This window comes from Podarcis tiliguerta (assembly GCF_965153285.1).
Source record: "Podarcis tiliguerta genome assembly, chromosome: 1".
NCBI classification, from domain to species: Eukaryota; Metazoa; Chordata; class Lepidosauria; order Squamata; family Lacertidae; genus Podarcis; species Podarcis tiliguerta.
The window spans coordinates 39,791,262-39,817,870 of record NC_139534.1 but is presented as its reverse complement, the minus strand read 5'-3'; the positions used below and the strand labels follow the sequence as shown (position 1 = coordinate 39,817,870).

Sequence of the window (26,609 nt, the reverse complement as noted above, 5' to 3'; positions counted from 1 at the left end):
TGCCTGGGCTAAAAGATAAATTTTAATCTGGCACCAAAAAGATACTAGCCACACATCTGAAGAGGGAGGACACAGCCTAGAGCTGGGCAGTAAACCCATAACACACTTTTTTTTTTTGCTCATTAGTGGGTCTCAGTCACTAACAACTATGAAAATGGAAGGTGTCATTCTAAAACATGGCTTTTAAGCATGGCTTCAGAGGTGAGCAACTGACCCACCCTCACTTGCATTAACTGGGCTCAGTTCTGCTGTATTCAAGCTCAATGGCAAGTCAGTGACAGCTCTTGTGAATGATTCATTCATGAAGACAGTTTATACAAATCTCATAGAAATTCTTTAAAATATTCAATTCCTACAGAACATTTGCCAAAGCTTTAGGCAAAGTTCATAGGAACTCTAGTGTTGGACAAGCCCCTCCCTATAATAGTTCTCCCATCCAAATCTTTTGGAAATGTCTGACATCCCTCAAAATTTCTATAGATGCTCATCTTAATGGCATCTCTACTTGAACCTAAATGTTTACCCTGACATGTTTATTGGCAGTTGTGTTATGACTTTCCTCTAACACCAATGAAGTGTGCTCCCCCCATTCTAAATATTAATCGGCTATTGCAGCAACTCCTAGAGAAGACAGATAATGTGTACATTGCTTGCATGGGGTCTGTTGTTTCTGCTTGTCCATATAGTGGCAGTGTCTGGTGTTTCCTCTACAACTGATGGGAACAGACACAATAACACATGATTATTCATTTTTTGAAATGACATTTTGGTATCTGAATGCCTAAATATGTATGGCAACAGCTTAAACTTAGGGCCAGTTCACATACTCATGAACATCACTTGCTTAGACATTATGTTGAACTTGCAGCAGAAATGTTGAATTGATTTCACTGAAAGACTTCCAAGTGCTATGAAAGTGCCATTTATGGTGTCTGATCTTTGAGGGTGTTCACTGACACATGCAAATTGCCACTTGATGTTGTAGCCATCAAGTGAAGAACATGCACAGGTGAACCAGCCCACCGAGAGAGGATTATTTTCACTTGGGAGAGAGATTTTTGTTGCTATAACCTGATTAGGAATCCCTGTCCAAAAGAAGCTTAAAGTGGAATTTTATCAATACAATGATTTATCAGTCATTGGGGGGGGGGGGGAGAGAATGGATTATATCATCCAGATGACAAATACGGTGTTTCACTGTGGTAGTTGTAATCAGGACAGACTTTTTGCACCAGTTTGTAATCAACGCTGTAAAAAGCAATGTAAATACAGATGACTTTAAATGGTTTAGAACACAGCCAGGACACATGGCTTTGTGTCTGCTCTTGGTAGCAGATCTTCGAAGGGTCAAAATTACACAATGCAGTTTTCTTAGCCCTATCCGTTTTCTCGTATTCAATTCGACAATTGAAAGACTTGGACTCCTTGGTCTCTAGCGTTGACTGTGGTGAGGATTCAAATTCCACCACCTTGGAAGGTGGCACCAAGCTCACAGAAACATTTCCAAGGCCTGTGGAATTGTGCCGGAAATAAACACTGAAGGTTCCATTGCCGTGGTCAACAATTTTCCCTGTTATGAGAAGATTCAGCTTCACAGTTTTGATGTTAGAATGGAAGTCACCCCACCCAAACATTTTCTTGAATTTCCCAGTTTTTACAATTGGTCTGCGTTTAGTTCGTGCAAGAGATTCCTGAACCTCAGTGATGTTGGCTAACCAATCCCAAAAGTTGTCTATGCTGTCTGAATATGACATCTGTCCATGTTTCAGTGCTGGGGATGGCTTAACAAAGAGGCGTAAAGGGTTGATGATCCTTGAATTGACTACATTATCAACTAGTGTGTCTGCAGGATCTTTGTCTTCCCAGTTTAGTAAGTCTGTGGCATGGATGATCTGCTTAGCATCACAAAAGATCTGTTTCAAGAGAGAGAAAGAGAGAGAGAAGATGATAAATATTAAAAACTAACATGTGATATTAAATTAAAAGATTCTTGCCCTGACTTTACTGTGAAAACACTCAAGACAGCTTATATCTGTATTGTAATATTGGTAATATTGAGTGACTCTTTTGTTAACTGGGCTCAGTTCTGCTAGGTTCTAGATACATGCTCTGCCCTTTTAGATGTGCCTGAATGAGTGGTGATCACACCTGACTGCATCTGAAGAGACAGTGGAGACTCCTCTGTAGGGCAAGATTCTGAACCTCCTAAAATCTCCAGTGCCGTAGCCCTGCCATCCTCAGTTACTATTAATGAGAGGCTTCCTAGATGCTTCTGCCCATCTCTCTGATCCTCAAAATAATCACTACCAGCAGGTCCCTTCCTTTTCTCTCACAGAAATAGTTTCAGTAGGGCAATGGATTCTTTTGGTCATTCCCCTCCCTTTTTATCTGTAAGGAGCCACAGAGAAATGTGTATTTTTAAAACAACAACAACACACTACATTCTAAGTACTTAAAAGAATGGTAAAATAAAATTAGTTAATAACTAGGTTGCAAGTACTTAATGAGCAATAACCTTTTTGAATTATTCACACATGAATATAAAAAGATTAAAATCTTATTCTTAAATACCAGTTTTATGCGGAAAGTGCATTGCAGTTCTTTGCTAATCTTCCTCTTAATATAAATCACTTTGAAAAATCATCTTTAATTATTTCTCTTTTTTTAAAGAAGATTGTATTTGCTTAAAATAGAACTGATACATACTGGACCTTGGGCAGAAAACTCATTCTGTGATAATGGTTTAGTGTTATAAGATATTTATTTCTGTATTTTAGAAAATCTACTTTTTATACAAATCAAATGTGACCTATGAAGTCTATATCCTTCTACTTAACCCCCTGCCAGCAAATGTACCCCAACAAAGCAATCCAAATAAAATACCTGGTAGAAGTTAGTAAGCATGACACCATTTGCATGTAAAACAAAACATGTCTTTACTTAGACCTCCTCCTTTCCAGTATAACAAAATAGTTGCCCGTAAGTTATTGGGGTCAACAAAATCCCACAATGTAAAATACAAACATCTTCTCAAATGGTGTATGAAATCTAAGCCTTTACAAAAAGCATTTAAAATGTTCAGCTACATACATAAAACATAATTATAACAGTTGCACAAATACAACAGTGCAACAATCATGAGTAACAACAACAACAAATATTGCATTTTCTTAATACTAAATTATTGGTGCAGGGAGAGATTAACCCTAATGCTATCCAAGATATGGGGCAGGAGCTTTCACAGAACATTCGTTGCTTTCTCTGTTATGTGGATATAGGGGTTATATCCTAGTTCAAGGTTTTCATCTGCCTTATACTAAGGCAATCACCTGTTCATCTAGCTTGGTATTGTCTACAATGAAAGGCAGTGGCTCTCCAGGGTTTCTGACACAGGTTTTCCCCAATCCTACATGAAGAATCCACGGCTTGAACATGCCCCCACCCTGAGCTCTGGCTAATCGTCTCCACAGACCCTGGTGCACCCCTGGAATCTCACACTGCTCATGGAGATTGCGGTGCTGCGTAACAATATATTCCCTGGAAATGGCTATTGCTTAGTGGCAGGGCACATGTCTTCACATGCAGAAGGGCCCAGGGTAATGGTTTAAATAGGATCTCAGGCATCAACGTTAAGAAAGAGCTGTAAAGAAACCATCTAAATCACAACAAAAAGAAAATCTCTTATGTAGCCTCAAATTGGTTAACTACTCCATGGTCTAGACTTCTTTCCTTTTTCTTTTCTTTTTGCTCATATATTGCTTTAACAATACAAACTAACTTGAATGCTAGAACAAAGTAAACGTTTACATAATTCATGACTTGACAAAGCTTACCAATTCTGCAAGTGCATGCACATTAGAGTCATGCAATATCATACAAGTTTTCAGCATCTTACACTCAAGCCTGGCAAGAATAATGAAGTCTCCAACTGTCGTCAATTACACTCAAAAAATGCAGTCCTAAACTGATCACATTATATTCCATTACAATTCTCCTATTGTAAGAAAATTATAACAGACACTAATAATTCAACATAATAAGCAAAGCCTGGACCTTACTGATAATTAAATGTGCTTTTCCTAAAGGCAAAGGCTGTGATAGGTTTTGTAGCAGCATATGTGATTGCTGTAAGGCGTTAAGGATTTAAGTAGCATGTACTTATTAGCTACACTATACTGAAAATCCATACCATATTCATTTTCTGGAATGTATTTTGTACCTATGCTTGTGGTACTATCCTACAGTTCTAATACCCCCCTAATTCCCCGACCCCCTGTTGCTAAAGCATTTTGCTCTTGTTACATTTGCATTGATGCTATGAGGAAGGAGGAAATGGGCTGTGAGTGGCAGCTCCAAAACTGCCCTTCATGTGGAACTCTTGTGATGCTAATCCCTTATCCCTGTCTTGAAACTGCAGTACAATGGTACCTCAGTTTACGAACTTCATCTGTTCCAAAAGTCCCATTCTTCAACCAAAACCGTTCTTAAACAGAGGCGCGCTTTCCCTAATGAGGCCTCCCACAGCCAGTGCCATTCCACCATTCGGATTCCGTTCTTAGACTGAGGTAAAGTTCTCAAAGCGGGACACTATTTCCAGTTTTTTGGAGTTTGTAAACCAAATCGTTCTTAAACCGGACTGTTCTTAAACCGAGGCACCACTGTATTCACCCTTATGCAGCAGAACAGTTCATCTGTTTTACAGAATAGGAACAGAGTTAAGTCCTGGTGAAACTATGCCCTGAGGCTTCTGCTAGTAGGACTCATTAGCTGGATCCTGCCCTTGGTTTGCATATTGTTTCAGAAGGGGTGAATGAGATAGGTTTGCCATTAAATGCAAACTAAAACAAATCCCGCCCCCCCCTATCTCCATCTTCCACTGCAGAATGGTTCCTCCCACACTGTATTTGGAGACTTGTTTGGGGTTTTTTAAGTATCCACATTGTAGTCCAATGTTAACTGTAGATTTCATCTTTACACTTGGATCTTTTTAAATAGCCATCACACAATATGTGACTGTACCTATCCCACCCCCCGCCCTGTCATAGAAGTAATAATTGAAGAGTGAATTTCAGTGTTTGCAGTTTTAAAATATCATTTGCGTAGCCATCCATTGAGTCAGAACAGCAAAGACGCAGCTTTCAAAGAACGCAATTGAAGGCTGAACAATGTCTGATCCCCTCTCCGTCCCAATCCCCAGTAGTATATCATAGGGTTAAGCGGAAAACAGGCTTTCACAAACAGTTCTGGGGTGGGATTGGAGATCAGGGCGAGTCACTATCACATTAGGAATGTACAAATTCTGTTTCCCACCCAAGCAACTGGTAAAGCACCTTCTGTTATTACAGTTTTACTATGTTAATGAAAAGTGGCCAGAATTCCCTTGTTCAATAACATATATAATTGGATTGCTTTAACAATTCTGTCCTGTCTCCTGTAGTTAACTAAAATGACAAGCTGCTTCAGCAGGAAATAATGATTTTATTTTTTTTAAAACCCTTCTCATGATCAAATCTTGCAGCCCATTAAATTTTCTGCTTGTAAATGAATCTTATAAAGAACTATCCTCCCTGTAGAGGTACAAGCACACCAACGTCTCTGCTGACAAAACTGGAAAGCAGATCCAGCTGCAGAAAACACGGCTATCCATGATTAGTGGTGCAACTTCCCCCAAAGCCATATCTCTTCTGAATCTTTAGGGAATTGTCAGAGAAGCATAATAGGAAAATGACAGAAAGTAGATGAGGAATGACAGAAGTGAACTATATATCAGAATACTAATTGAAGATATTAATATTTTCCCGTGTAATATATCATTTTCTGAAAAGCTGCTAGTGCTGATAAATACTAATAGAAGCCTGGAACAAAACTCGACAAAGGAAGAAGGGAGATAATTGCAAACTTTTCTTGGCTTGCCCAAAGCTTTAACTTTTTTCTTTTTTAAACTTTTTTAGAAAATACCACCAAAAACTTGTTCAATTGACAAGAGGGGAAAAACTTGCCACATTCAGCAAGGAAACTCTTTGCCTTGCAAAGAGTGATATCCAACTAAATCATACTTAAGAGTAGAACCTTTGAAACTAATTGGTCTTGCCAGAGCATGGTTTATATTCAACTGCATCCATTTTAACTTAGTTGTAGTTTTGTCCCTGTTATCTAGCACTGCTTGAATAATCTTATTTTGTTGTTATTATATTTATTCATTTATATCCCACCTACTCCCCAGACTGAGACTCAAGGTGGCTAACAGATAAAATGGAAAAAGCTGAAAACATAGGGGAAATATTAAGTTCACACCTCCACATTCTAAATAGTGATGAACTAGCAACTCATGCTAGAGTAATATGTTGGGTAAGAAAGCAGCAGTAACTGCTGCCATCTTGTTTTTGGAACAGACAGTTTATCATTATCAGAAATCAGTATGTACAGGTTAAAACTCCTCTGATCTTAACAACTGTTGATATATACTATTGTTGTACTGTGTATTTTGGGTTTATGCACCGCAATAAAGCTGTGTGTGTGTGTTTATCATGAGATGGAGGCAGAATGCCACTGCATGGAATCAACTAACTGTGAGGCACAAAGAGCCTCACTTAGGAGGGAAATTCAAGTACAGTACAGTAGTCTGAAACTGTCTAGGCTCCTGAAGGGATGCTGGACCCTGATTAGTTGCTTTACATGTCTTCCCAGCAGCAATCGCCCACCAGCTTGCTGTCTCCACATTCTAGATTCTGCTACTTAATACTGCAACCACCTGGCTAAATAGTGTCATAACGCTACCTGTGTATGCATGACGAGCAAAAGCACAATTGAAAGTTTTAATTTGGGAATCTATTTTCAGTTTTTTTGGGTTTGTGTTTTTTTAAAAAAAAACTTAAATCAAGGGGTAGCTAACTCCCATCAGCCCTAGCCAGCATGGCAAATGATCAGCAATAATGTGAGCTGTAGAACCACTTTGAGGTTTGTTTGTTTGCAATCGAGGGGTATATAAATTTTATGAAATAAATAAACAGTCCAGCAATGGCCAAAGATTAGTCACTTTTAAGCTAAATACAGGCAAATATACTAATCCATAGTAGAGTCATGTGTACGGAAACTGGGGGAGAGCTTGCTCTTATATAGGGGTCAGCAAACTTTTTCAGCAGGGGACCGGTCCACTGTCCCTCAGACCATGTGGGGGGCCGGACTATATTGGGGGGGGGGAATGAATGAATTCCTATGCCCCACAAATAACCCAGAGATGCATTTTAAATAAAAGCATACATTCTACTCATGTAAAAACACCAGGCAGACCCCACAAATAACCCACAGATGCATTTTAAATAAAAGCACACATTCTACTCATGCAAAAACACGCCGATTCCTGGACTGTCCGCGGGCTGGATTGAGAAGGCAATTGGGCCGGATGTGGCCCCTGGGCCTTAGTTTGCCTATCCATGCTCTCATATGTTGCGCTGAACTCCTAGGATGGCAGATGCGATAAAAATGCAATGCAATTCAGGAAAGGGGCTCCCCAGCTGCTGCTTCCTATCTTTACATTACTGGGGCATCTGCTTCATTCTTCTACAGCAGGGTTGGAGAACCTGTGCCCTCCAACTGTTACGGCTTCCATCAGCCCTAATCAACACAGCCAATTGTCAGGGATTATGGGAACTGTATTTCTGCAATATCTGGAGGGCCAGAGGTTCCTCAGCTCTATTCTATAGGTAAAAATGGTGATCGAGGATGGTTATACCTGTGTTCCCCAAAAATGGGAACATCATTTTTGATGTGCATCAACCCTTAGTTAACTGCATGTTAGAGGACATTTTCAATTTACCATTTAAATACTTGCTCCCCAAGAAGTATAAATGATTCTCATTTCCCCAAGAAATTACAATGCACATGCAGATGCTCCAACACCTCTCTGGACAGCACCCAAATTAGTTTTTTGTGGGTTGCTGATTGAAACAAGCACAGTTAGCACTCATTTTCAACAAGCACCTGCTGACCACCCATCTGCTGAACTTTAGAGTTTAATGATTCTCCCCTCCTGCATACTTTTTTTTAATGCCTGGGAGATTTCATTTTACCTTTGCTAAAATCAGTTCATTAAAATACTAATTTCAAACTGTAATTATCTGTTGGTTAGCTCTGCTGGTTGAACAAGCTATAGTGCTGATATACTCCCAACTGCAGAAAAGTTCACAGATGTTCCAGTCCCCAGGAGGCTCCACTGTGCTCAGAGACAGTCTTGAAAGAGATTTAGGAAATGTGCTTTTAAGAGTCAAGCATTTGCACCCCAAGTGAATATATCAGGAAGAGTCAGGGGGGTAGGCAGTGGGAGAGACACAGTAACAAAAGTCAGTGCAATCTTAATAAACTGACCTCTTATGGAAATGCCACCTGGTTTTCCTTTATGCACAATAAGCCCTTTAATTTTTTTTTTAAAAAAGCAGAAAGTCTGAACAAACTGTCCTTGCAACTATTCCTTCAAGACTTTGAGAGGTTCATAAATCCTGACCATCTGGCTAAACAACAGGTAACATTACTGATCAAAAAGGACCCTGTTGATAACTTAAACACTTTGGTCAATGTGTTGCTACAGAGAGTTAAAATAGAACATTTATGAGTTTCAAATAAGGTATCAGCACCCCTCTACCCTACCAGCTCCCACCAGCTCCATCTGCTTAAAGAAACTCAAACCTAAGACATTATAGTTGGTGGTGTTGGCTCCTTAGAAACAACCCAAAGGTTACAATAGGGTATATATTTATTAGGATAGAATATTACTAATTGGTGAGCAGGATTTTAGTTTTCCAGAAGGCTTCTTCAAGTGGGACATTAAACCAAATGGGGGAAAGGAGGGAGAGCCAGGCAAGATACTCCAACCCCAAAATATGAAGTTTGCAATAGTACTAACAGAGTCAAAGAGATGCTATTTAGAGTTAGTTGGATTTGCCTCTGCTATGAGCAAAACAGGTTTCATGGTCCATTTCCTTCCAGTATTCACATCTGGAAGCACAGCACAGCTGGCTGTGATTTTGTTCCTCTCTGCTTTCTCCGAAGTTTGCAAACCAAACTGATCCACAGCAAGTCAATAGGGAAGAGCACAGTTGTAATGACACAATATATTTTTACAAACAAACACTTGATTTAAGCAAGGCAATGCATTGTTTTGATAAACCTACAAAGCCTGTAATAAGTATTTAAGATTGATTCTGCATTGTTGCTGTTCGTTTTGGATAAGTTATTTTAATACTAATTTGAAATATATTACATATATATTTATATAAGGCTGTGTGGTGCTAATTGTAGCATGCAGCTTCTCCTCTTGGCTGTCTACAAAGTTCTGCAGATATACTTCATTTGGGAGACAAGTTCCTTTGCAGAAAAAGGTAATAACTCACCTGTTCAAAATACTGCTTAATACCTGTTCAAAATACTGGGATGGGTGATTTGCATTTGTATGTCTAAGTTTAGGACAGATTTTTTTTAAAATCCCAAAACTTATTCACTCAGTGCATAACTAAATTAAAGAATTAACTTCCACAAAAGGCAGCAAGGGGCGACTAGTTTGGGTGGCTATAAAAGATAGCTATACAAAATCATGGAGGACAAGGGTCCTCCTGATTCACCTCCACCACTGAAGGCAGTTGCTGGGAATCGCAAACAGGAAGTATGCTTTTGTGCTCAGATTCTGCTTTGCAGGCTTTTCATCAGAATCTGGCTGGCAACTGCAAGAACAGAGCGCAGGATGAGATGGGCCCTTGTTCTGGTCCAGCAGTGGTCTGTTCTTGTGTTTTTAAGGTAAGGTCCAGAAGAAACTCCAACCCCTATCTTTTTTTTCAAGGGGCGTGCTGCCACATCCAATACTGACTGATAAGAAAAGTCAGTAACAGAGTACATTTTTTCTTAGATCCAAACAATATGTGACAGTCCCATTTTTTAATATTTTTTTGCATGTGCAGGGGAAGTCAAATTCTTTGCCTTGCTGTGTGTCCGTGTTTGTTTGTTTGAAAAAAAATCCCTGTCTGGCTTGGTTCCAGGATGGGAAGAAATTGGTTGGAGCTATAGGGCAAAGGCAGAGAAGAGGTGAAGATTTCACTCATGCGAGGCACGGGATCCAGGGCTAGGGCCAGTTGGGTCCAAAGGGAGAGAGAGGTAGATGGCATGGTCTAAGATGGGCTGGTGGTTCCAGGGCAAGCACACAATGAGGGTCCAAGTGTGGCATGGCCAGAGGAGTCAGTGAACCTTAAGCTGTTGCCTAGCCAAAGGAGGCTCAGGTATTATAGGACCTAGGGAGTCCTGATTGGCCTGTGGGAGACAGCTGACAGTATAGTACTGAAGTCCAGAGGGAGCCCTTTATGCACAGAGCCTACAGGGTTTGCCAGAGTTCTGCTGGAATAGGCATTTAAAATATCAGTGACTCTAGTCTGAGACCACTTCTTCACTGGAGATTTACATCTCCCATCTCCTGTGCACTCATGTAAAATAATAATAATTTCAATCTTTGTTTTATATGTGTACAGAACAAGTGTGTGAATAAATAAATAAATAAATGGGGTTGTCTGATATCTGCTCTGCTCCTTCTTCACTGAATACTTCCAATAATTTGAGACAACTCCAGTATAATAATTAATGTCCTGGCTAAGACATGATCTTACTACCACAAATTTGTCACAAACTACTTTCCATAGCGGGCACAAAGTTCTTACAGCAAATGTTCTTTTTTGTTTCCTACTTTTTTTGTCTGCCTCTCATCTTTTAAGCTAGGGAATAAGAGTTTAGAACTATTTAATTAAAGCTAAAGGTATACCTTATAGCTCTGGTAGGCAGGAAGCTGAGTGAATTCCAGAACCTCTATTATTGTAACACATAAGAGATAATTAACAAAGGAAAATATTACAGTTATCTGCACCCTTTGAGAGTGTAACTAATGAACCTCTAACAGCTGCTCCTGAAAAATCAGCAACACTATCACTATCAATTTCTAGACAAAGCGCAGCTGACAGATGCTTGAAGTGATAAATCAGTCTACACTAGGATTAAAATAACAAGCCCCAGAAGACCTCTAAAAGACAAAGGTGTTGTACCAGTCTAGGTTCCCTGGATTCTGTTAGAATGCAGATCAAATTGGTTTGCAAAGCACAAACGGTAGTGGGGAAAAAATCCAGCAATCAGTGCACTTGCATCAAACTTGGCAGTTCAAAAAAACCAAACAAAACCCAGTAAAACTATTTTACACACACACACACACACACACACAGGAAACAGACTGAATTTCATTTCTGGTGCTATGGATACATGAAGAAAGTGGACTTCATTTCCCATACACATTTTAATTAAGCCTGTTTTAAGTTGGGCAGTTGTTTTAAAATGCAATGAATATCATTACTGAAACAGGGTATATGTTATTTCATTTTCTTTGTAAAAAAAATAAAAATAAAACTGGGTGGGGGGCAATCTCATAACACATTGCTAAAAATGACTGATGTGCTGAGAACCCATTCACTCCAATGCTCTATGTGCCAAGTGAGATGGGTGAGAGAGTCAAAAAGTAGCAGAAGTGGCACCTAGGGAACCTTTCGGTCAGGCATGTCAATGACAATGTCAGATGCGACAGGCGGGCTGACAATGCTGACACCATGCAGAGTACTGTGTCCATGACATCATGACATCCCAGTGGATACTGAAATACCGTCCTGACTGGGTGCAACGTGGGCCTGCTTTAGCTGTTGCGCTTTTTGCTTCTGTATTTATATTGTCCAACATATTTCTTTTAGCAACAAATTTCTTTAAAAAGCAAAATTATGTTGGAAGCTCCAACCACAGAACTTTGGCCTCATGTAAATTAGTTAAGATATCTCTCCCCTTCAAGCTTTCCAACATTTCTTTTATTTATTATTTATAAAAGTATTTCTATACTTGCCACTTCAAATAAAATACTGAGGTGGGGCACAATATAATATGCAGTAAAACAATATGCTGTATATGCTGTGATCTCCACTTCTCAGAAATTGACATCACTCAGGGCCAACTAGAAGTGACATTAATGCTGAAATAGAGACTTAATGTTGTCTCTGCTGCCATGTTTCTTCTCAGCTTTTTATGTAGATGTATGATCTAGTGTGTTTATATGCATCTATGGGCGGCCTCAAATAAAATATTAAAAATACATTAAAACATCAGTCATTGTAAACTTCTCTAAACAGTGCTGCCTTCAGATGTCTTCAAAAAGTCAGATAGTTGTTTATTTCCTTGACATCTGACAGGAGGGTGTTCCACAGGGCAGGTGCCACTACCGAGAAGGCCCTCTGCCTGGTTCCCTGTAACTTTGCTGCTCGCAGTGAGGGAACCACCAGAAGGCCCTTGGTGCTGGACCCTCAGTGTCCAAGCTGGACGATGGGGGTGGAGATGCTCCTTTGCTAACTTTTGATGAATATGATTCTGCCCAAAGATACTCTGGTTCTAGTGGGGAATTTCCTCCCAATGCAAATGCTGTATGAGACGACGGATTTTTCCCAGGACTGCAGCAAGAAAGGAAAGAGTTAATTTCCCTTTCTACCTGCTGTTCATTATTTTAAAAACCTCAAACCAAGCTGGATTCAGCTAATCTGGTGGACAAGCAGGACTCTGTGCTTCCCCCAAATCAACTCCAGAGGGTCAGGAGAACCCCCAGAACAGCATACAGGGGAATGAAATAGGAGATCCTTCTATCTGAAAAGCAAAAACGCTTGCATTGACAGAACAACTATAATAGCACCAAGCTGAATTCCGCCCCTCATGTCCAGTTTAGTCCTTCTGAACTCTTGTTCAGAAATACAAACTCAAGGGCCCACGATCTATGGGGGATAACCAACAGAGGTTATAGAGAAGAAAAACCTGTTTGATGGAAGCAGTTGTTGCCCTGGACATGATACAGAAGGTAAACGCTTGCAATACTGGAGTCCTATGACTAGAATCACAGAAAACACACAATAAAAATATACCGAATAAGAAACAATTTGACAAAACTGAAAAGAGTTTGGAAGTGAAGATGATAACACTGTTAACTTGACAGAAATACAACTGAGATTTATTTTTTTTAGAAAGCTGTTATACAAACAGACACTCAATTCAGATCAAAGCTGCAGTGACAGCAAAGGATTAAAGCCCCTTTCAGGCCACAGTCCCAATCCAGGTAACCTACACCCCATGCGTGCTATTTGATTAAAATTGTGAATTTTGGGAAAGACATGACACCTAGTTTTGTCCTAGAGTCACCATGAACTGGCTTCTCTGTAGATTGGATCAGCAAGTCAGCAATGCTTGTCAAAGCTCCAATGTTATAATATTCTCAATGTTCCAGCTACACAGAGATCAAGATTCAACATTGCTTTACAAAGTTCTTCATCCCGATGCACTCTGGGATGTTTACAAATAGACGGATCAGGATATTTCCCATCCATGCGTACCTCCATAACCAAAAGTACACTCCATTTTATTCCTGCATTAATCTGCAATTCTCTACCCTCACCAGAAAATGTATGGGAATCCAATATTAAATATTTATTTAAATACATAAAACTAAAGGGACCCCTGACCATTAGGTCCAGTCATGGCTGACTCTGGGGTTGCAGCGCTCATCTCGCCTTGTTGGCCGAGGGAGCCGTTGTACAGCTTCTGGGTCATGTGGCCAGCATGACTAAGCCGCTTTTGGCAAAGCAGAGCAGCGCACGGAAACGCTGTTTACCTTCCTGCTGGAGTGGTACCTATTTATCTACTTGCACTTTGACATGTTTTCGAACTGCTAGGTTGGCAGGAGCTGGGACCGAGCAACAGGAGCTCACCCCTTCATGGGGATTCAAACTGCCGACCTTCTGATCAGCAAGTCCTAGGCTCTGGTTTAACCCACAGCGCCACCCGTGTCCCTGCTTAAATACATATTTTAGTGCAAAATGTTTATTTTAAAAATATGTCTTTTGCCCACATGTTAAAATGTGTTTTGATGTGTGTGTGTTTTGAGCTGAGACCTATTTCATAAGATTCAGAGAAGTGCAAAAAAAATCCTGATCTGTTTATGAATCCAGGAAGTGTGAATTAGGTTGATTCACTTAAAAAGGTAGATTTGAAATAGGTCACTAGGTGGGGTGGAGCTGCTATGCTAGCTTTCCAGCAGGTAGGTCACTGTTGCTTAATGGCAGGGAGATGTGAGGTCAGGGGTGTGCGCAAACATACTAGTGGAGCCAATCCAACACTCCTGCTTGTGTATTTGAACCACCACACCACTCTCCCTTCCAGGAACCTAGAATAGCAGCTCTACCTCACCTGGGAAGCCATGTCTCCCTCCATTCCGATTGCAACTCAAGGTGCGGATACTTTGCGGCAGAGTTTGAAACAATGTGATGAACAAGCCATTAATGGAACAACAATTGAGATATGAGTGCCCTCTTTTAAAGATAGCTTCTTTCTTCTATGGAAGTAAAGGTACTGTTAACCCTATTTGATTCACTTACTAATTCCACTGATAAATATATTTTTCTCCATTTAACTCTAACATGGTTTACAGTGTGCAGTTGTACATTGGTTCTTGAACAGAATGCGTTCTAGGAGTCTGTTTGACTCCCAGAACCGTTCGAAAACCAAGAAGCGTCCTGCAGCCAATCAGAAGCCGCAGAAGTCGTGCCGGACGTTTGGCTTCTGAAAATCATTCGAAAACCAGAACACTCACTTCCAGGTTTCAATCGTTCGGGAGCCAAGGCGTTTTAGATCCAAGGTACTGCCTGTACTGCTATACAAATATAGTCAGAATGAGTTCCATTAAGTCTGAAGTAAGTATGTATAGGATTGCAACCTTAGCTGTTTATTCCTAGGTTTCCATTTCATCTGGTGTTGGCGGTTCCCCAAATCTGGTGATTTCAGTGTGAATTCGCATAGCAGAACCCTGCAATTGTACACCTTCAGTGAAGTGAAGCATAACACAGAGGGCTTGTAGTCATCCTCAAATGAATCTGCTAATTAATTTTTTTCTAGTTTGCTCTGGTTTGTTGTATAGTCCAATTAAGCTGCTAAGCCAGTCACATCAGAGTAAATCAACCATACAGTTACATAATTTTTTTCCTAATAAACAGTAGTAATTACATGTACTAGGTTCTAAGGCCGCCAGATGCTCTAAAGCAAAAGCTTTAATTTATTTCATCTAAAAAAATTCAAAGAAACAACCCATTCATGTGTGATAGTTTTTTTAATAAAACCAAATAAGTTAATTCTTATTTCAATGTAATGTAACTCAGATGCATAAAAGAAAAGTAGAGAGAATAAAGTAGCTATATCCTGCTCTCGCTCAGTTCCCTGCCGATTTATTATAACTATATATATAATTATGCACACACAATGTTAACAACTCAGTCCTGTAAATGTCTCATCAGAAGTCAGGCCCATTTAGCTCAGTGGAACTTACTCCCAGGAACGTATGCACATGATTGCATCCTAAAGACTTCTTATGCTATAAAACTATTATAGCAAACACTGCCTGAGCGCTAAGAGAAACCTGACACAATAAATTCCACTCCAAAAAACACAGCAGTAAAAACTAGAATTCAAAAGTACTCGGAAGAAGTTGGTCTTGCAAGCTGAACAGGGTTCACTTCTGAGCTTGCAGTTGTTAGGCTTGGAATATCACAGCACAAATAGTAATTGCACTTTGGTTTAGAGGGAGGGCAACGTTCTCTGTCAGCTGTAACTCCTCTGCCTGAATAAGCACCAGAATGTCAAGACTGGGGAAGAACTACCATCTGTCAAAACATGGGTCCTTAAAAACTAGCAAGAAGTCACACAGTAAGTAGGAAAATGTAATATAACCTAGATAGTTGTGTAACCAACTTAACGGGGATGCACAAGCACTTCAGATGATTTCAGAAGTCAGCCAGAATGTTTTGGAGCACATAGATGTGCATATATCTGGGGCTTTCAGTATTATGGCAAATAACTCTTGCACCCAAAAGACTGACAGCACAGGACTGTTCTTTTAGAGTTAAATTTTATGGATCAAGCAACATTATTTTTAGAAGTAAAAGGACACAAATGTAGTGAGGCTTCTGCAGCATGCTCTGGGCGGGCAAGATGCAGTTAGATCTTCCAGTAAGTTCACAGAGAAGCATAAATTGGAATCTCTTACACTTCTGGGCCTTGGGACTTTTCAGTCCTCCAAAACAGAGGAGGCCAACACAGGGCTCTCCAGAAGTTTCTCGACTACAACTCCCATCATCCCTGAACATTGGGCATGGTGATTTGGGCTGATGGGAATTGTAGTCCAACAATGTGGAGGGTATCACATTGCTTATCCCAGCTCTAAAAGGATCTAGAGGTTGCATAATGCTAGTATTTATATAATTCCACAATATTTACATTCATCTAGGTGGTTCTTACTGCAGAAGAGCCTACCTGCTCTTCACCTGCCTTCATCAAATGTTGTGTGTAGTATGGTTTGCTGTCTGGCTGGGGGCAATGAAGGAAATGAAAAAAAAAAATTATTTGTATGCTAAAATGCTAATAAGCCACGGCAGTGAACATCTAGGTTTTAAAGATACCTGTTCTGATGGCAAAAGTGAGATTCTGACACACCAACTCTAGGGAGCTGAGGCATTTTTGCCCCCCTAAACGTTGAGGGGGCTGAGGAAGCCGAGCGTGGTGCAGCTTCAGTGGCCAGCTCCTCCAGAATGCTTGGCCTCCTTCAGACAACACGATGTTGCATCATGTGTCACGTCTCTCTCACACACAATGAAAACCGGGCCCCCTTAATCTTAGGGGCAACTTGGAGGCTCTGCCTCATGACATATGTAAGTCCATCTATAAAATAAGTGCAACCTGAAACAAAATGTTGCAGTACGGAGTGCTCCTGGTCAGGGTTCTAGCCAGTCATAACCATTTCCAGGATACTCTATTCCACTTCCCCTTCCTTATTTTCCTCCTCCTCCAACAGTCAGTCATGCCTACTGAGCATGCTCAGTCCTCACTGAGTGGGGTTGGTTTTTTTAGGGGGGGGGTCCCCCTAAACAATTTTCATACTTATGCAAACCTTGGAGTCATCCCAAACCTGCTGACACGTTTTGCATGTGGGTGGTGCCATATTATTTACTTACTTATTTTAAAGATTTATACCCTACCTGAATTAATCTCAAGGCGGCAAACAACACAATAGGTTATAATAACACATACACACATACCCAAAATAGCTCATGTATGCACACACAGCTTCAAGCTGTTGACTGGTGGGTGGAACCAGAACATGCTTTGCTTTAGTTCTACAGTCCCAGGGTAACAAACTGTTGAACCAGAAGATTCTTTATGAAGTTTTTCCTAATGTTTAGCTAAAATGAGTTTCTTTACCATCTCTACACATCAGTTCTAGTCTTGTCCTCTGAAGCAATAGAGAACAGGTCTACCCTATCTTCTTTGTGACAGCCTTTCAGGTATATGAAAGCAGCTCCCATGCTTCCCTATAATCTTCTCCAGGCACAGGACTTGGGTAGCCAACACTTCAGCCTTTCTGGTAGCTCTTGTCTGAACACCATCTAGGTGTAGCGTCCCTAGAGCTACACTCACCTATGGACCTGTAAAATTCTAAGCCTTTTAAGAGTGAGGGGAGATTCATATACAGTGGTACCCTGAGTTACAAACACCGCAGGTTACAAACGCTTCAGGTACCAAACTCCGCTAACCTAGAAGAGTTACCTCAAGTTGAGAACTTTGCCCCAGGATGAGAACAGAAATTGTGTGCTGGCGGCACAGTGGCAGCAAAAGGCCCCATTAGCAAAAGCACGCCTCTAATTAAAAACAGTTTCAGGTTAAGAACGGACCTCCGGAATGAATTAAGTTCATAACTAGAGGTACCACTGTATGTTAATTCAGTTATAAATGCTGCATATCAATTCTCGTTTGTGTTCTGGACTGTCTTCCAGTGATACGAGCTTAGACATTTATCACTGTTATACCCAGATATAAAAATTCCTGTCACCACTAGAGCCTTACCAGTAGCTATTTTACCAGTATTATTATTTCCTGACACTAACTATACTTTGTCTATATACAGAGAGAGAGCTTATATCACACCTCAAAAGTCTAGTTAAGTTTTATGCTGTATTACAAATGATCTCCTTCAACAAAGAAACTGAACGCTATAGCTACATTCAAATTTGTGGACACTGGTTACATGTTTAAAAATTGCATGAGCGTTTATCAGCTTTATTAACTCCAATTAAAAATCAAGTCCCTTTGCTGAATTATAGACAACTCAATCCATCCCGCCTCAATTAACATAGCAATCCTGATACACATACAATTTAGCATATTCCTCTTGTTATACAATCACATATTTTATAAAAAAAAACCAAAACCCCAGTCTTATGCTAAAATTACAGTAAAAGTACATCAGTACAACTGACTATAAATTTATCATAAGGGAAAATATAAAGTTTTAAAACAAGCATTTTATATAGAACCTGAGATTCCTCCTTTCAATAATAAAATAAGCCAATAAAATGAGTAATAACGTCTGAAGGAGGAAAATGTTCAATAACAATTCTACTTCTGCTTTAAATAAACTATATACAGATTGCAAACTGCCTAAAGTCTTTAAAGAGTAGGCAATGGCTGATATAAATAACTGAAGCACTTATGAACTAAAATGTACTTCTCACAACTAACTATTGCACAAGATTCAAAGGATTAATCTCTCTCCAAATCCTGAAATTATTTATAGAATCAGCGATGCTTGCCAAGTGTCCTAAAACACTGCATGCATTGCAGCAATCTAACCTAGAAGTTATGAGAGAATAAATAACAGAAGTTAGGCTATCCCTGTCCAGATAGGGGTGCAGCTGGGCACTCTGCACCCACTGAGGCTACTGAGCCTCAAACGATAGCCAGGATAGCCAGGATCCAGCAGTATCACCAAACTATGTACCTGCTCCTTCCATCAAGAGCAAACCATCTCCCATCCATTCAGTCTAGGGAGCTAACAATGCTTCAGTCTTATCCAGACTGAGCTTCAGTTTGTTGACTCTCATCCAGTCCACTACCAAGGAAAGACAATGGCCCAGCACATCCACTGCCATACCTGCAGATGTAAAGGAGAAGAGGAGCTGTGTGTCATCAGCATATTGCTGACAATGGACTCCAAAATTCCAGAGAACCCCACTGAATGGTTTCATGTAGATGTTCAACAGCCCAGGGTTGCTTGAATACCGGTTGGGGATACAGGAGGGGAGAATGCTTTTGTGCTCAAATTCTGCTTGTAGTTTTCTCACTGGCATCTGGTCAGCCACTGAGAGAACAGGATGTTGGCCTAGATGGGCCAGTAGCATGATTCAGCTGGCTCTTATTATGTCCTTATGTACATACCATACATTTAAAGTGTATGACTCTCCTCATACTGTAGGCCTCTAGCATCACTTTAACTCACTACTTCATCTTGGAAATCATAGGAATGTTTTTGCTGTATCTACTTCCACATTTTTAAACCAGACTCGCAGTGATTCACTTGTTCATAACTGGCAATGGCAAATAAAAATAATCCATTGTGCAGGGTTGTGACATCGGTCAATTGGCTGCCTCTTATGTGCCTGTGCTAAAATATGGCCCAAACTTCCACAAAGAATGACATCATGTCATAAAGGGCAAGGCAAAAATGCAGCTAACTTTTTTTTTTATTGCCTCAAGGTGTTGAGGAGATATCCCATGGGAGAAAGGGCTCCTTGACTGCCACCTTCCACATAGTTCATTATTAGTAATAAATAATACAGCTGACCTGAATTTAATGTCACTGCCCTCACTTATTGCCATTCGTTTATTTTTGTAATATCTCCCTCTTTTTTGTTCGGGTACTAATCAATTCATGCTTTAAATAATGGAACATTATTTGATAAGCCTTGCCTGGTCCAATGTCCAACTCTAGTTGGTTTTTTTAAAAGGGGGATCTCTGTCTTTCTAGAGCTCCTGTCTCCCTGCTTAGGGAAGACACAAAGGCAGCCCTAGGTGATGCCTCCAGAAAGCAACCCTGTTTTAACATGAGACTGTGTTTTGAACAATGTATTCTCTTTCCTTCCTTCAGATTCCAGAACCTGATGGAAGAATGACAGAAAAAAGCTCCGTGTGGAGTATCTAGAATGCAGCCTGTTTAAATGTTTCAATGTTTGCATACAAGATGGAGAACCACGTTTGCTAGCACTGCGGGAAAAGCACTGTGCAATGCTGATGGCTTCTGCCCTCCTGGTTTCCTTCTTGTTATCTGGGAGACCAGGGTAGAATGGTAGTGAAAGGTGAATTGTGAGGAGAGGAGTAGTGTGTGGTAACAGGGAGATGGGCGTGGGCTCAGAAGGGAGGAGCTGGAGGTAGATAACCACAATCTGGGTTTTATGTAGAAGTCTGGTCAATTTTCACTTTAAACACAGTCACATCCCGTACCTTCAACATTTTACCAAAAATGGTACATCACAAAGATGCCTAGCATTGTGACATAATTTTTCACATATTTAAAGTAGGCTATCCCAGGATGGAGGGGAGCAGTATGAATCTCACACTTAAAAAAACACACACAGCTTTGGTTGGCAATAGGAAAAAACTCTTTTATGCAAGACAATTTACTTTAAAAAATAATAATAATAGTTGTTTTACTGTATAGTCCATGCTTGTATGAGAAGCACCTCAATCATCAAGAAGTTTATTCTTAATCTATACTGAAAAATAATTCTTTTTTAAAAAAGAAAACATCAAGGCAGCTAACTCTGTAATACACACCCACACCCACCCAAAAGCTAAAACACAGATAAGTTTTAACCAAAAGATATCAAATTAAATATAAATAATAGAGAGCAACAAACTGCATACTTAACAACTTAAAAAAGAAAACTTATATTGCATGAGGTTTTTTGTTTTTGTTTTATCTCACCATTTGAATTTAAGGGAAACCCCTTCCCTCATACTATGGAAAAGACTTTTTAACAAAATAGCAGCACATTTGATCAAGTTACAAATAAGCATTAAAGATACATCAGCACTTCTGTTAGCTATAAACATCATCGAGTGCTTTTGAAACCCTTTTCTGTATCCATAGGCAATGCAAAGCTTAATGCACCATTTGCAGAACCAGTTCATAGTCTGAGGACTTCCCTTTTATTATAAGCCTGCGCTGTGATTCATTTAATGTATGGATTTAAAATGTGGAGTATAAAACAGCAAAGCACTGCAGCTAGGTTTTGACAGCAACACCATACAATTTTTATTTAAATTTCCGTTGGTCTTTTTTTAACCTTAAATTTTGTTCATTTGGGGGCTGATTCTTAAAAGACTGTTTTGAAATATATATTTGACATCTTTGGCTTAGTTTTATTTTTCATTTGCAAGCACCACCAATGAAAATTGTAATAGATATGACAAAAATAATATACCAGGATTTGTTTGCAGGAATCTGTTAAATAGGCTTGATTCAGTGTTAACATCAGTGCCTTAGGGAATGGGCTGTAAAATCCTCTTATACAAGGCACTTTTCTATTGCTAGTGCCTAAGATTGCACGGCTCCTCTAACCTAATTATTAACATGACACTGAATAATTTGTAGCAACAAAACAGCTGAATGGCCGTTAACATTAGATTTAAAGAAATGGTATGCTATGACCTTAATACGTACTGGACAAAGCATTTTTTTCCTTTTTACTATTTAGCCAATAACTACCCAGATTATTATTGACTGGAAACAGCAATATTGTTTTACATATATTGACTACCATAATGTTAAACGAATGGTGAATTATGGTGAGTTTAATTATCTTTGATTAGCTACTATCTAGTTTGCAGGGGAAATGGATGGTGTGCAAATTTTTTTACCACCAACAGCACTTTTTACTGTCTACACAACCTGTATTTACTAACAACAGTCTTATAAATGTGTGTATAAATAAACAAATAAACAAAATAAATAAATAAACAATGGAAGGAAGCCCCATTGAACACAGTGTAGCTTACCTTTGTGTAGATATGTCTACAATTAAATGTTTAGTTATTAATTTTTGCCTACACTAAGGCTGAAGTCATATATACACTCACCTGAGAGTGAGCCCAGTTAAATACAGTGGGACTTTCTTTTAAGTAAGTGTTTGTGGGGGCTGCAGCTTGGGGGCGGGGAAATAGGTATAACCTACAAGGTGGTATACCAAGGACATCCTATAAGTTGCAGTAAATGTTTTTCAACAACAGAGAGACTAATTTATTTGTAGTGAAGGAAAACTCATTAAATCATTAACAAGAGGATGATTTTGTAAAACTTCAACTTAAAATAGCATCTATACAAGGAATCAAAATGAGTACAGCAAGATTAAATAGGCCTTTTGAATTTCTCTGCGCAGAGAGACTTGCCAGTTCATTATAGTTGCCATAAGATACTGCCCCCAATGTTTGTGTTTTTAAATTTTTGTACTCTACAGTAAATTTCACCACATAAAAAAAAGAAGTTCTGGTTATTTTATTTTTAAAAAATGTTTCTTTCTCTCATTGGCAAAAATGCTTGTTACTGTTTACGGATATTGTCCATGTCTATCTTTGATTGTCCATGTCATCTGACTCTACAAATTGTACACCTGGAAGGCACTGGTCATTTAAAAGTACATGTGCACAACTAAATAGTAGACAACATGGTAATACTGTGTCTATGATATGCAACAAAATGTTAAGCACAGCTTTGTATTTGTAATTAGCATATGTTATTGAGTCCCATAGGGCTTACTCCCATCCCAAGGGCTCTATGGGAAGGGAGAGCATGATAGAAATCGAAATAAATAAAATTATAGGGTTGCAGGGTTACTTGGATTATTTTTTTTAACTTTAGGACTACTTCCCTCTTAAGAATTATATGATAAAAGTGTTTCATTACACCACTGATGGAGATTTCTCTAACAGCACAGAAAATGAGCTACTCCCCATGGAATTGTTAGGCTATCAGCTGCGAACAGGTACTCCCTTGTGTGCGTTTCCCTCCCCTTACAAGAAAACAGCTTTTGATCCTTTAAAGTAATCAACACAAAGTAATTGTTGTAAAGCCACAGCAAAGAAGTTGACATCATCCAATAAAATGTGGAATAAAACCAATGTCCGTCAGAAGTTTTAATCGGTTCCTTTGATTATCTGGTTGATTTAAAATAACAAAAATAAAAATGGGTCGGGGTATTTCAATTTACCTCTTTCCTGACCAGCAACTTTGTAATCCATTAACTGCTTTCCATTCACATCCCTAACCCCTGTGTGGTGTTTAGCTGGAAAATCTGCTCTAAGAATATAAACAGCCTTTTATTGTTCAAAAAAGCAAAGCAGTGTGAAAGCAAATATGAGTGTCTTATCGCAGAGCTGCAGCTCCGCACTTCACTGCTATGATAAAGTGCCACAGCAAAAAAAAAAAAAAAAAAAGGAAAAAGGAAAACAGCCCCACAACATTACAAGACAAGCACAATCCAAAACCGGATTAGAATTTGACATAAGCTTCCTCAAAAACTAATCAATCAACTCATGCTGTAATATTAGAATCCAGCTCTTAAGGAGGCTGTCTAATCCCTTCAAGGTTTATTACACATCCCCTTATTGACTGTAGTCACACACACACACAAACTTTCAGCCAGAATGCAGCCATGAGGAGAAAAACAAAACTTTGTATCCTGTTGTGTGCAAACAATTAACATCTTCCTGAAATGGAGTATGATGAAATACGATTGCAATGCTATTTTTGTTTGATTTAGCTCCTTTTGCTGCCTTACTCCATATATTTAATGCCCCAAGTTAGTTATTCAAGGAAGTTTGTTACAACTATTTACAACTGTATTCTCTACACTCTGATTAGTAACAGTGTCTCACTTGGAGTTCTCCACAACTTCAGCAAACCAGCTTTTGCCATTTGCTTCTGACTGCAATCTTCAGTCTACTCCCATTATATTCTGCAGGGTTTACTGCTAAGTACAGTAAAGGTATTTACAACTGAGTCCACCCCAAAGCCACAAGATACCACAAGAGAATAGACAGCAGTACTGTACTTTTACATCATCTATAGGAGATGTAAAACTAATTTTGAAACTACGAAAAGCAAAGAAATTTAATTTAAGCTGCAATCCTGTGCAGTTACATGAAAATCAAGTACCAATGAAAACATTTGCTCCAGAGTAGTAAACATGCACAGGGTCCAGCTGCATGAGCACCAGATAATTGCATAAGTAGTTTATTGTTTGAGTGGCTGTCAACAGTACAAGATTCTTATTTACAGGTAAATATTCTCAGGTAAAACAAAATAAAATATTAATAAATTAAAATAAACTTATTTGCAAATTGCTTAGGATCAACCAAAGTGGACTCTAGTCCATGAAAGCTTGTGCCATAACACATCTGTTAGTCTTCAACATACCACAAGGCTACACAAGGTGATGGTGATGTATCGATGTATTAAATAAGTATGTAAGACTTTTAAGTAAAAAGTTGCTTCACAGTTGCACCACACAACATCCTGTTTAATAACATTGCTTCAGATTCCCACTATTGAGGAAACAAAGCCTGCAAATATATGAGCCACCAAAAAACAAATCTGCTCAACAGACACATGATTTCTTGTAAATTAGAAAACTGTAAGAAGCAACAATGTAACTAAGTTTCTCTAGAGGTACCAGATATGGAGATGATTGTAAAAAGCCAGTTCTTTATTTTCCAAGATTTCCAAAGGGCTTATTGCAGTGCAACCCTAACCATGTCTACTCAGAGGAAAGTCCCTCTGAGTTCAGGGGCACCTACTCCTGCATAGCTGTGTTTAGAGTTGCAGCCTTACTTTGGTTACACTAAGAGCACATAAATGGAAGATCCGAAAACCTTAGTCCAAAGCCGACAATATTCAACATGTTGGACACAGGCCTTTCGGGAATCCCAGTTGAAAACTGAAAAAACCAAGACGATATTGTTAAGCAATCCCGCCTTGGGCTTTACTGGGCTGTTCTAACTCAATCGAATTCTTTCCCCTCCGAAAGCGAACAGTGTTCTCCGTCGAAACGACAGCAGTCGGAAGAGACGCCAGGTGCGCCCAGGAGCTCGTTAGGTTTGTTTGGCTGCTTAGAAAAGGGAAAAGTTTCCACCAAGCATCCGAGCCCAAGCGATCGAATCGAAACGCTCACCCTCCTCCTTCGCAAACCAAAGACACACCAGGCGCGGCTAGCTAGTGAGAGATCTCGCCATCGAGCCGCGCGAAATGTTGGCGGCAGAGGCAGGTGCGCGCCCCATTCATTCCCTGGCATCGCTGAGATGGATGGTCCACTCCCCCCCCCAAAAAAAAAGAGAGAGCAAGGGTGGGAGAAGAGATGGAGAAGGGGAGCAAACCCGAAAAAGAGCAAGGCAAGGAAAGACCTCATGCTAAAGCCACCCCGGTTGGTTACGAACTTCTCCAGCGTTTCTAAAGCTTGCAGAGAAATAGGGAGGCGAAGCCTAAGAGCGCACTCCGTTTGCGCCCAGGCAAAGCGGGAGACTTACAAGCGGGAGGAAGCTGTGCATCACCACCAGGAGAGGCAGGGGCTGCCGCAGGTGCGCCATCCTGGCTCGGGAGTCTTAAGAGATGCTCTCCTTTCCTCGGGTCTGGCTCATCTCCACTTTAGGGGGCAGGACTGAGTCCAGGGACATAGCACGGCGAGGCGGCGGCGGCGGCTTAGTCGCCGTCTTCTTCTGCCTCCAGAAACTGCCACACGACAGACATACACGCGCTCGCCGAGAGGCGCGCGCCCGTCAGAGCGGACGAAGAAGAAGAGCCCCCGCGAAGACCCCGAGGCAAATCCTCCGGCGCTCACTCGCGCAGGCGCCTCTTGGGGTCCCCTTTCGCGCGGGGGGCGCCGCTCATGGCTGGCGGCGAGGCGGGAAAGAGCCGCGCAAATGGCCGGAATCAACGGCGGAACGTCGAGGGGTCCCTGGGAGAGGTGGGAGGGGCGGGCGAGAGTGAGGGCATTTTCACACACGCCCCGCGAAGAGAGGCGGCGGCGGCGGCGGCGCAGCGCTATGCCAGCCGCGCGCGTCAAGCAACTCGGCGGCGCCTCCCCGGCTGCCTGGAGCGGGCGAGGGAACAGGAGGAGGGCGCTTTGTTCGCGCTTGGCGGGAAAGCGCTCTGAGGCGACGGAGTGGGGAGGGGCGTGGCTCAGCCCGGGGCGTATTAATGAACGCAGTTGGGAGCAGGGTGGGAAGTGTGTGAGGCGGCGGGGGGGAGAGGGGCGGCGGTTTTTGGTCCTTATGGGGACCCCTTGTGGTAACACGCCTTTGGACGAGCTCCCTTGCAGACGGAAGAAAACCTTCCCAGCAAGGGGCAGAGGGATGCCTGAGGTGTGCCAGGTGGGTGGTCCCACCTCGTCTCCACCCAGGAAGGAGCAGAAGGGCTCTGCCCAGAGAAAGAAGGGGGCAGCCAACTCTGCCCGTTTTCCAGCCCAGGGAGGGAGAGAGCGCGGGAGTCAGTTGAAGTGGGCAAGGCAGCAGTTCAGTGGAAGAGTTCCTGCCTGAAACCTGCAGAGCTTTCGGTCAGTAGGCAATATTGAACCAATGGTGTTGACTCAGCATAGGGCAGCTTCCGGTGTTCAGGTGTTGCTTCTTCTCATCACCAG

General features: G+C 40.7%; 1 protein-coding gene across 1 annotated transcript; it reads right to left on the bottom strand.

The window, feature by feature from the left end:
- NXPH2 (neurexophilin 2) lies at positions 1-26,055 on the bottom strand. Its single transcript, XM_083413592.1, has 2 exons — positions 25,501-26,055; positions 1-1,913 (listed from the first exon to the last, which is right to left on the bottom strand). Exons 1-2 carry the CDS (start codon positions 25,558-25,560, stop codon positions 1,170-1,172), a joined length of 804 nt encoding a protein of 267 aa, XP_083269718.1. The 5' UTR covers positions 25,561-26,055; the 3' UTR covers positions 1-1,169.
- Between the last annotated feature and the right edge of the window lie 554 nt (positions 26,056-26,609).

Coding starts and splice junctions, on each gene's coding strand:
- NXPH2 (XM_083413592.1), bottom strand. CDS start 25,560: ATGGCGCACCTGCGGCAGCCCCTGCCTCTCCTGGTGGTGATGCACAGC. Junction 1,914..25,500: donor TGCACAGCTTCCTCCCGCTT/GTAAGTCTCCCG, acceptor CTCTTGAAACAG/ATCTTTTGTGATGCTAAGCA.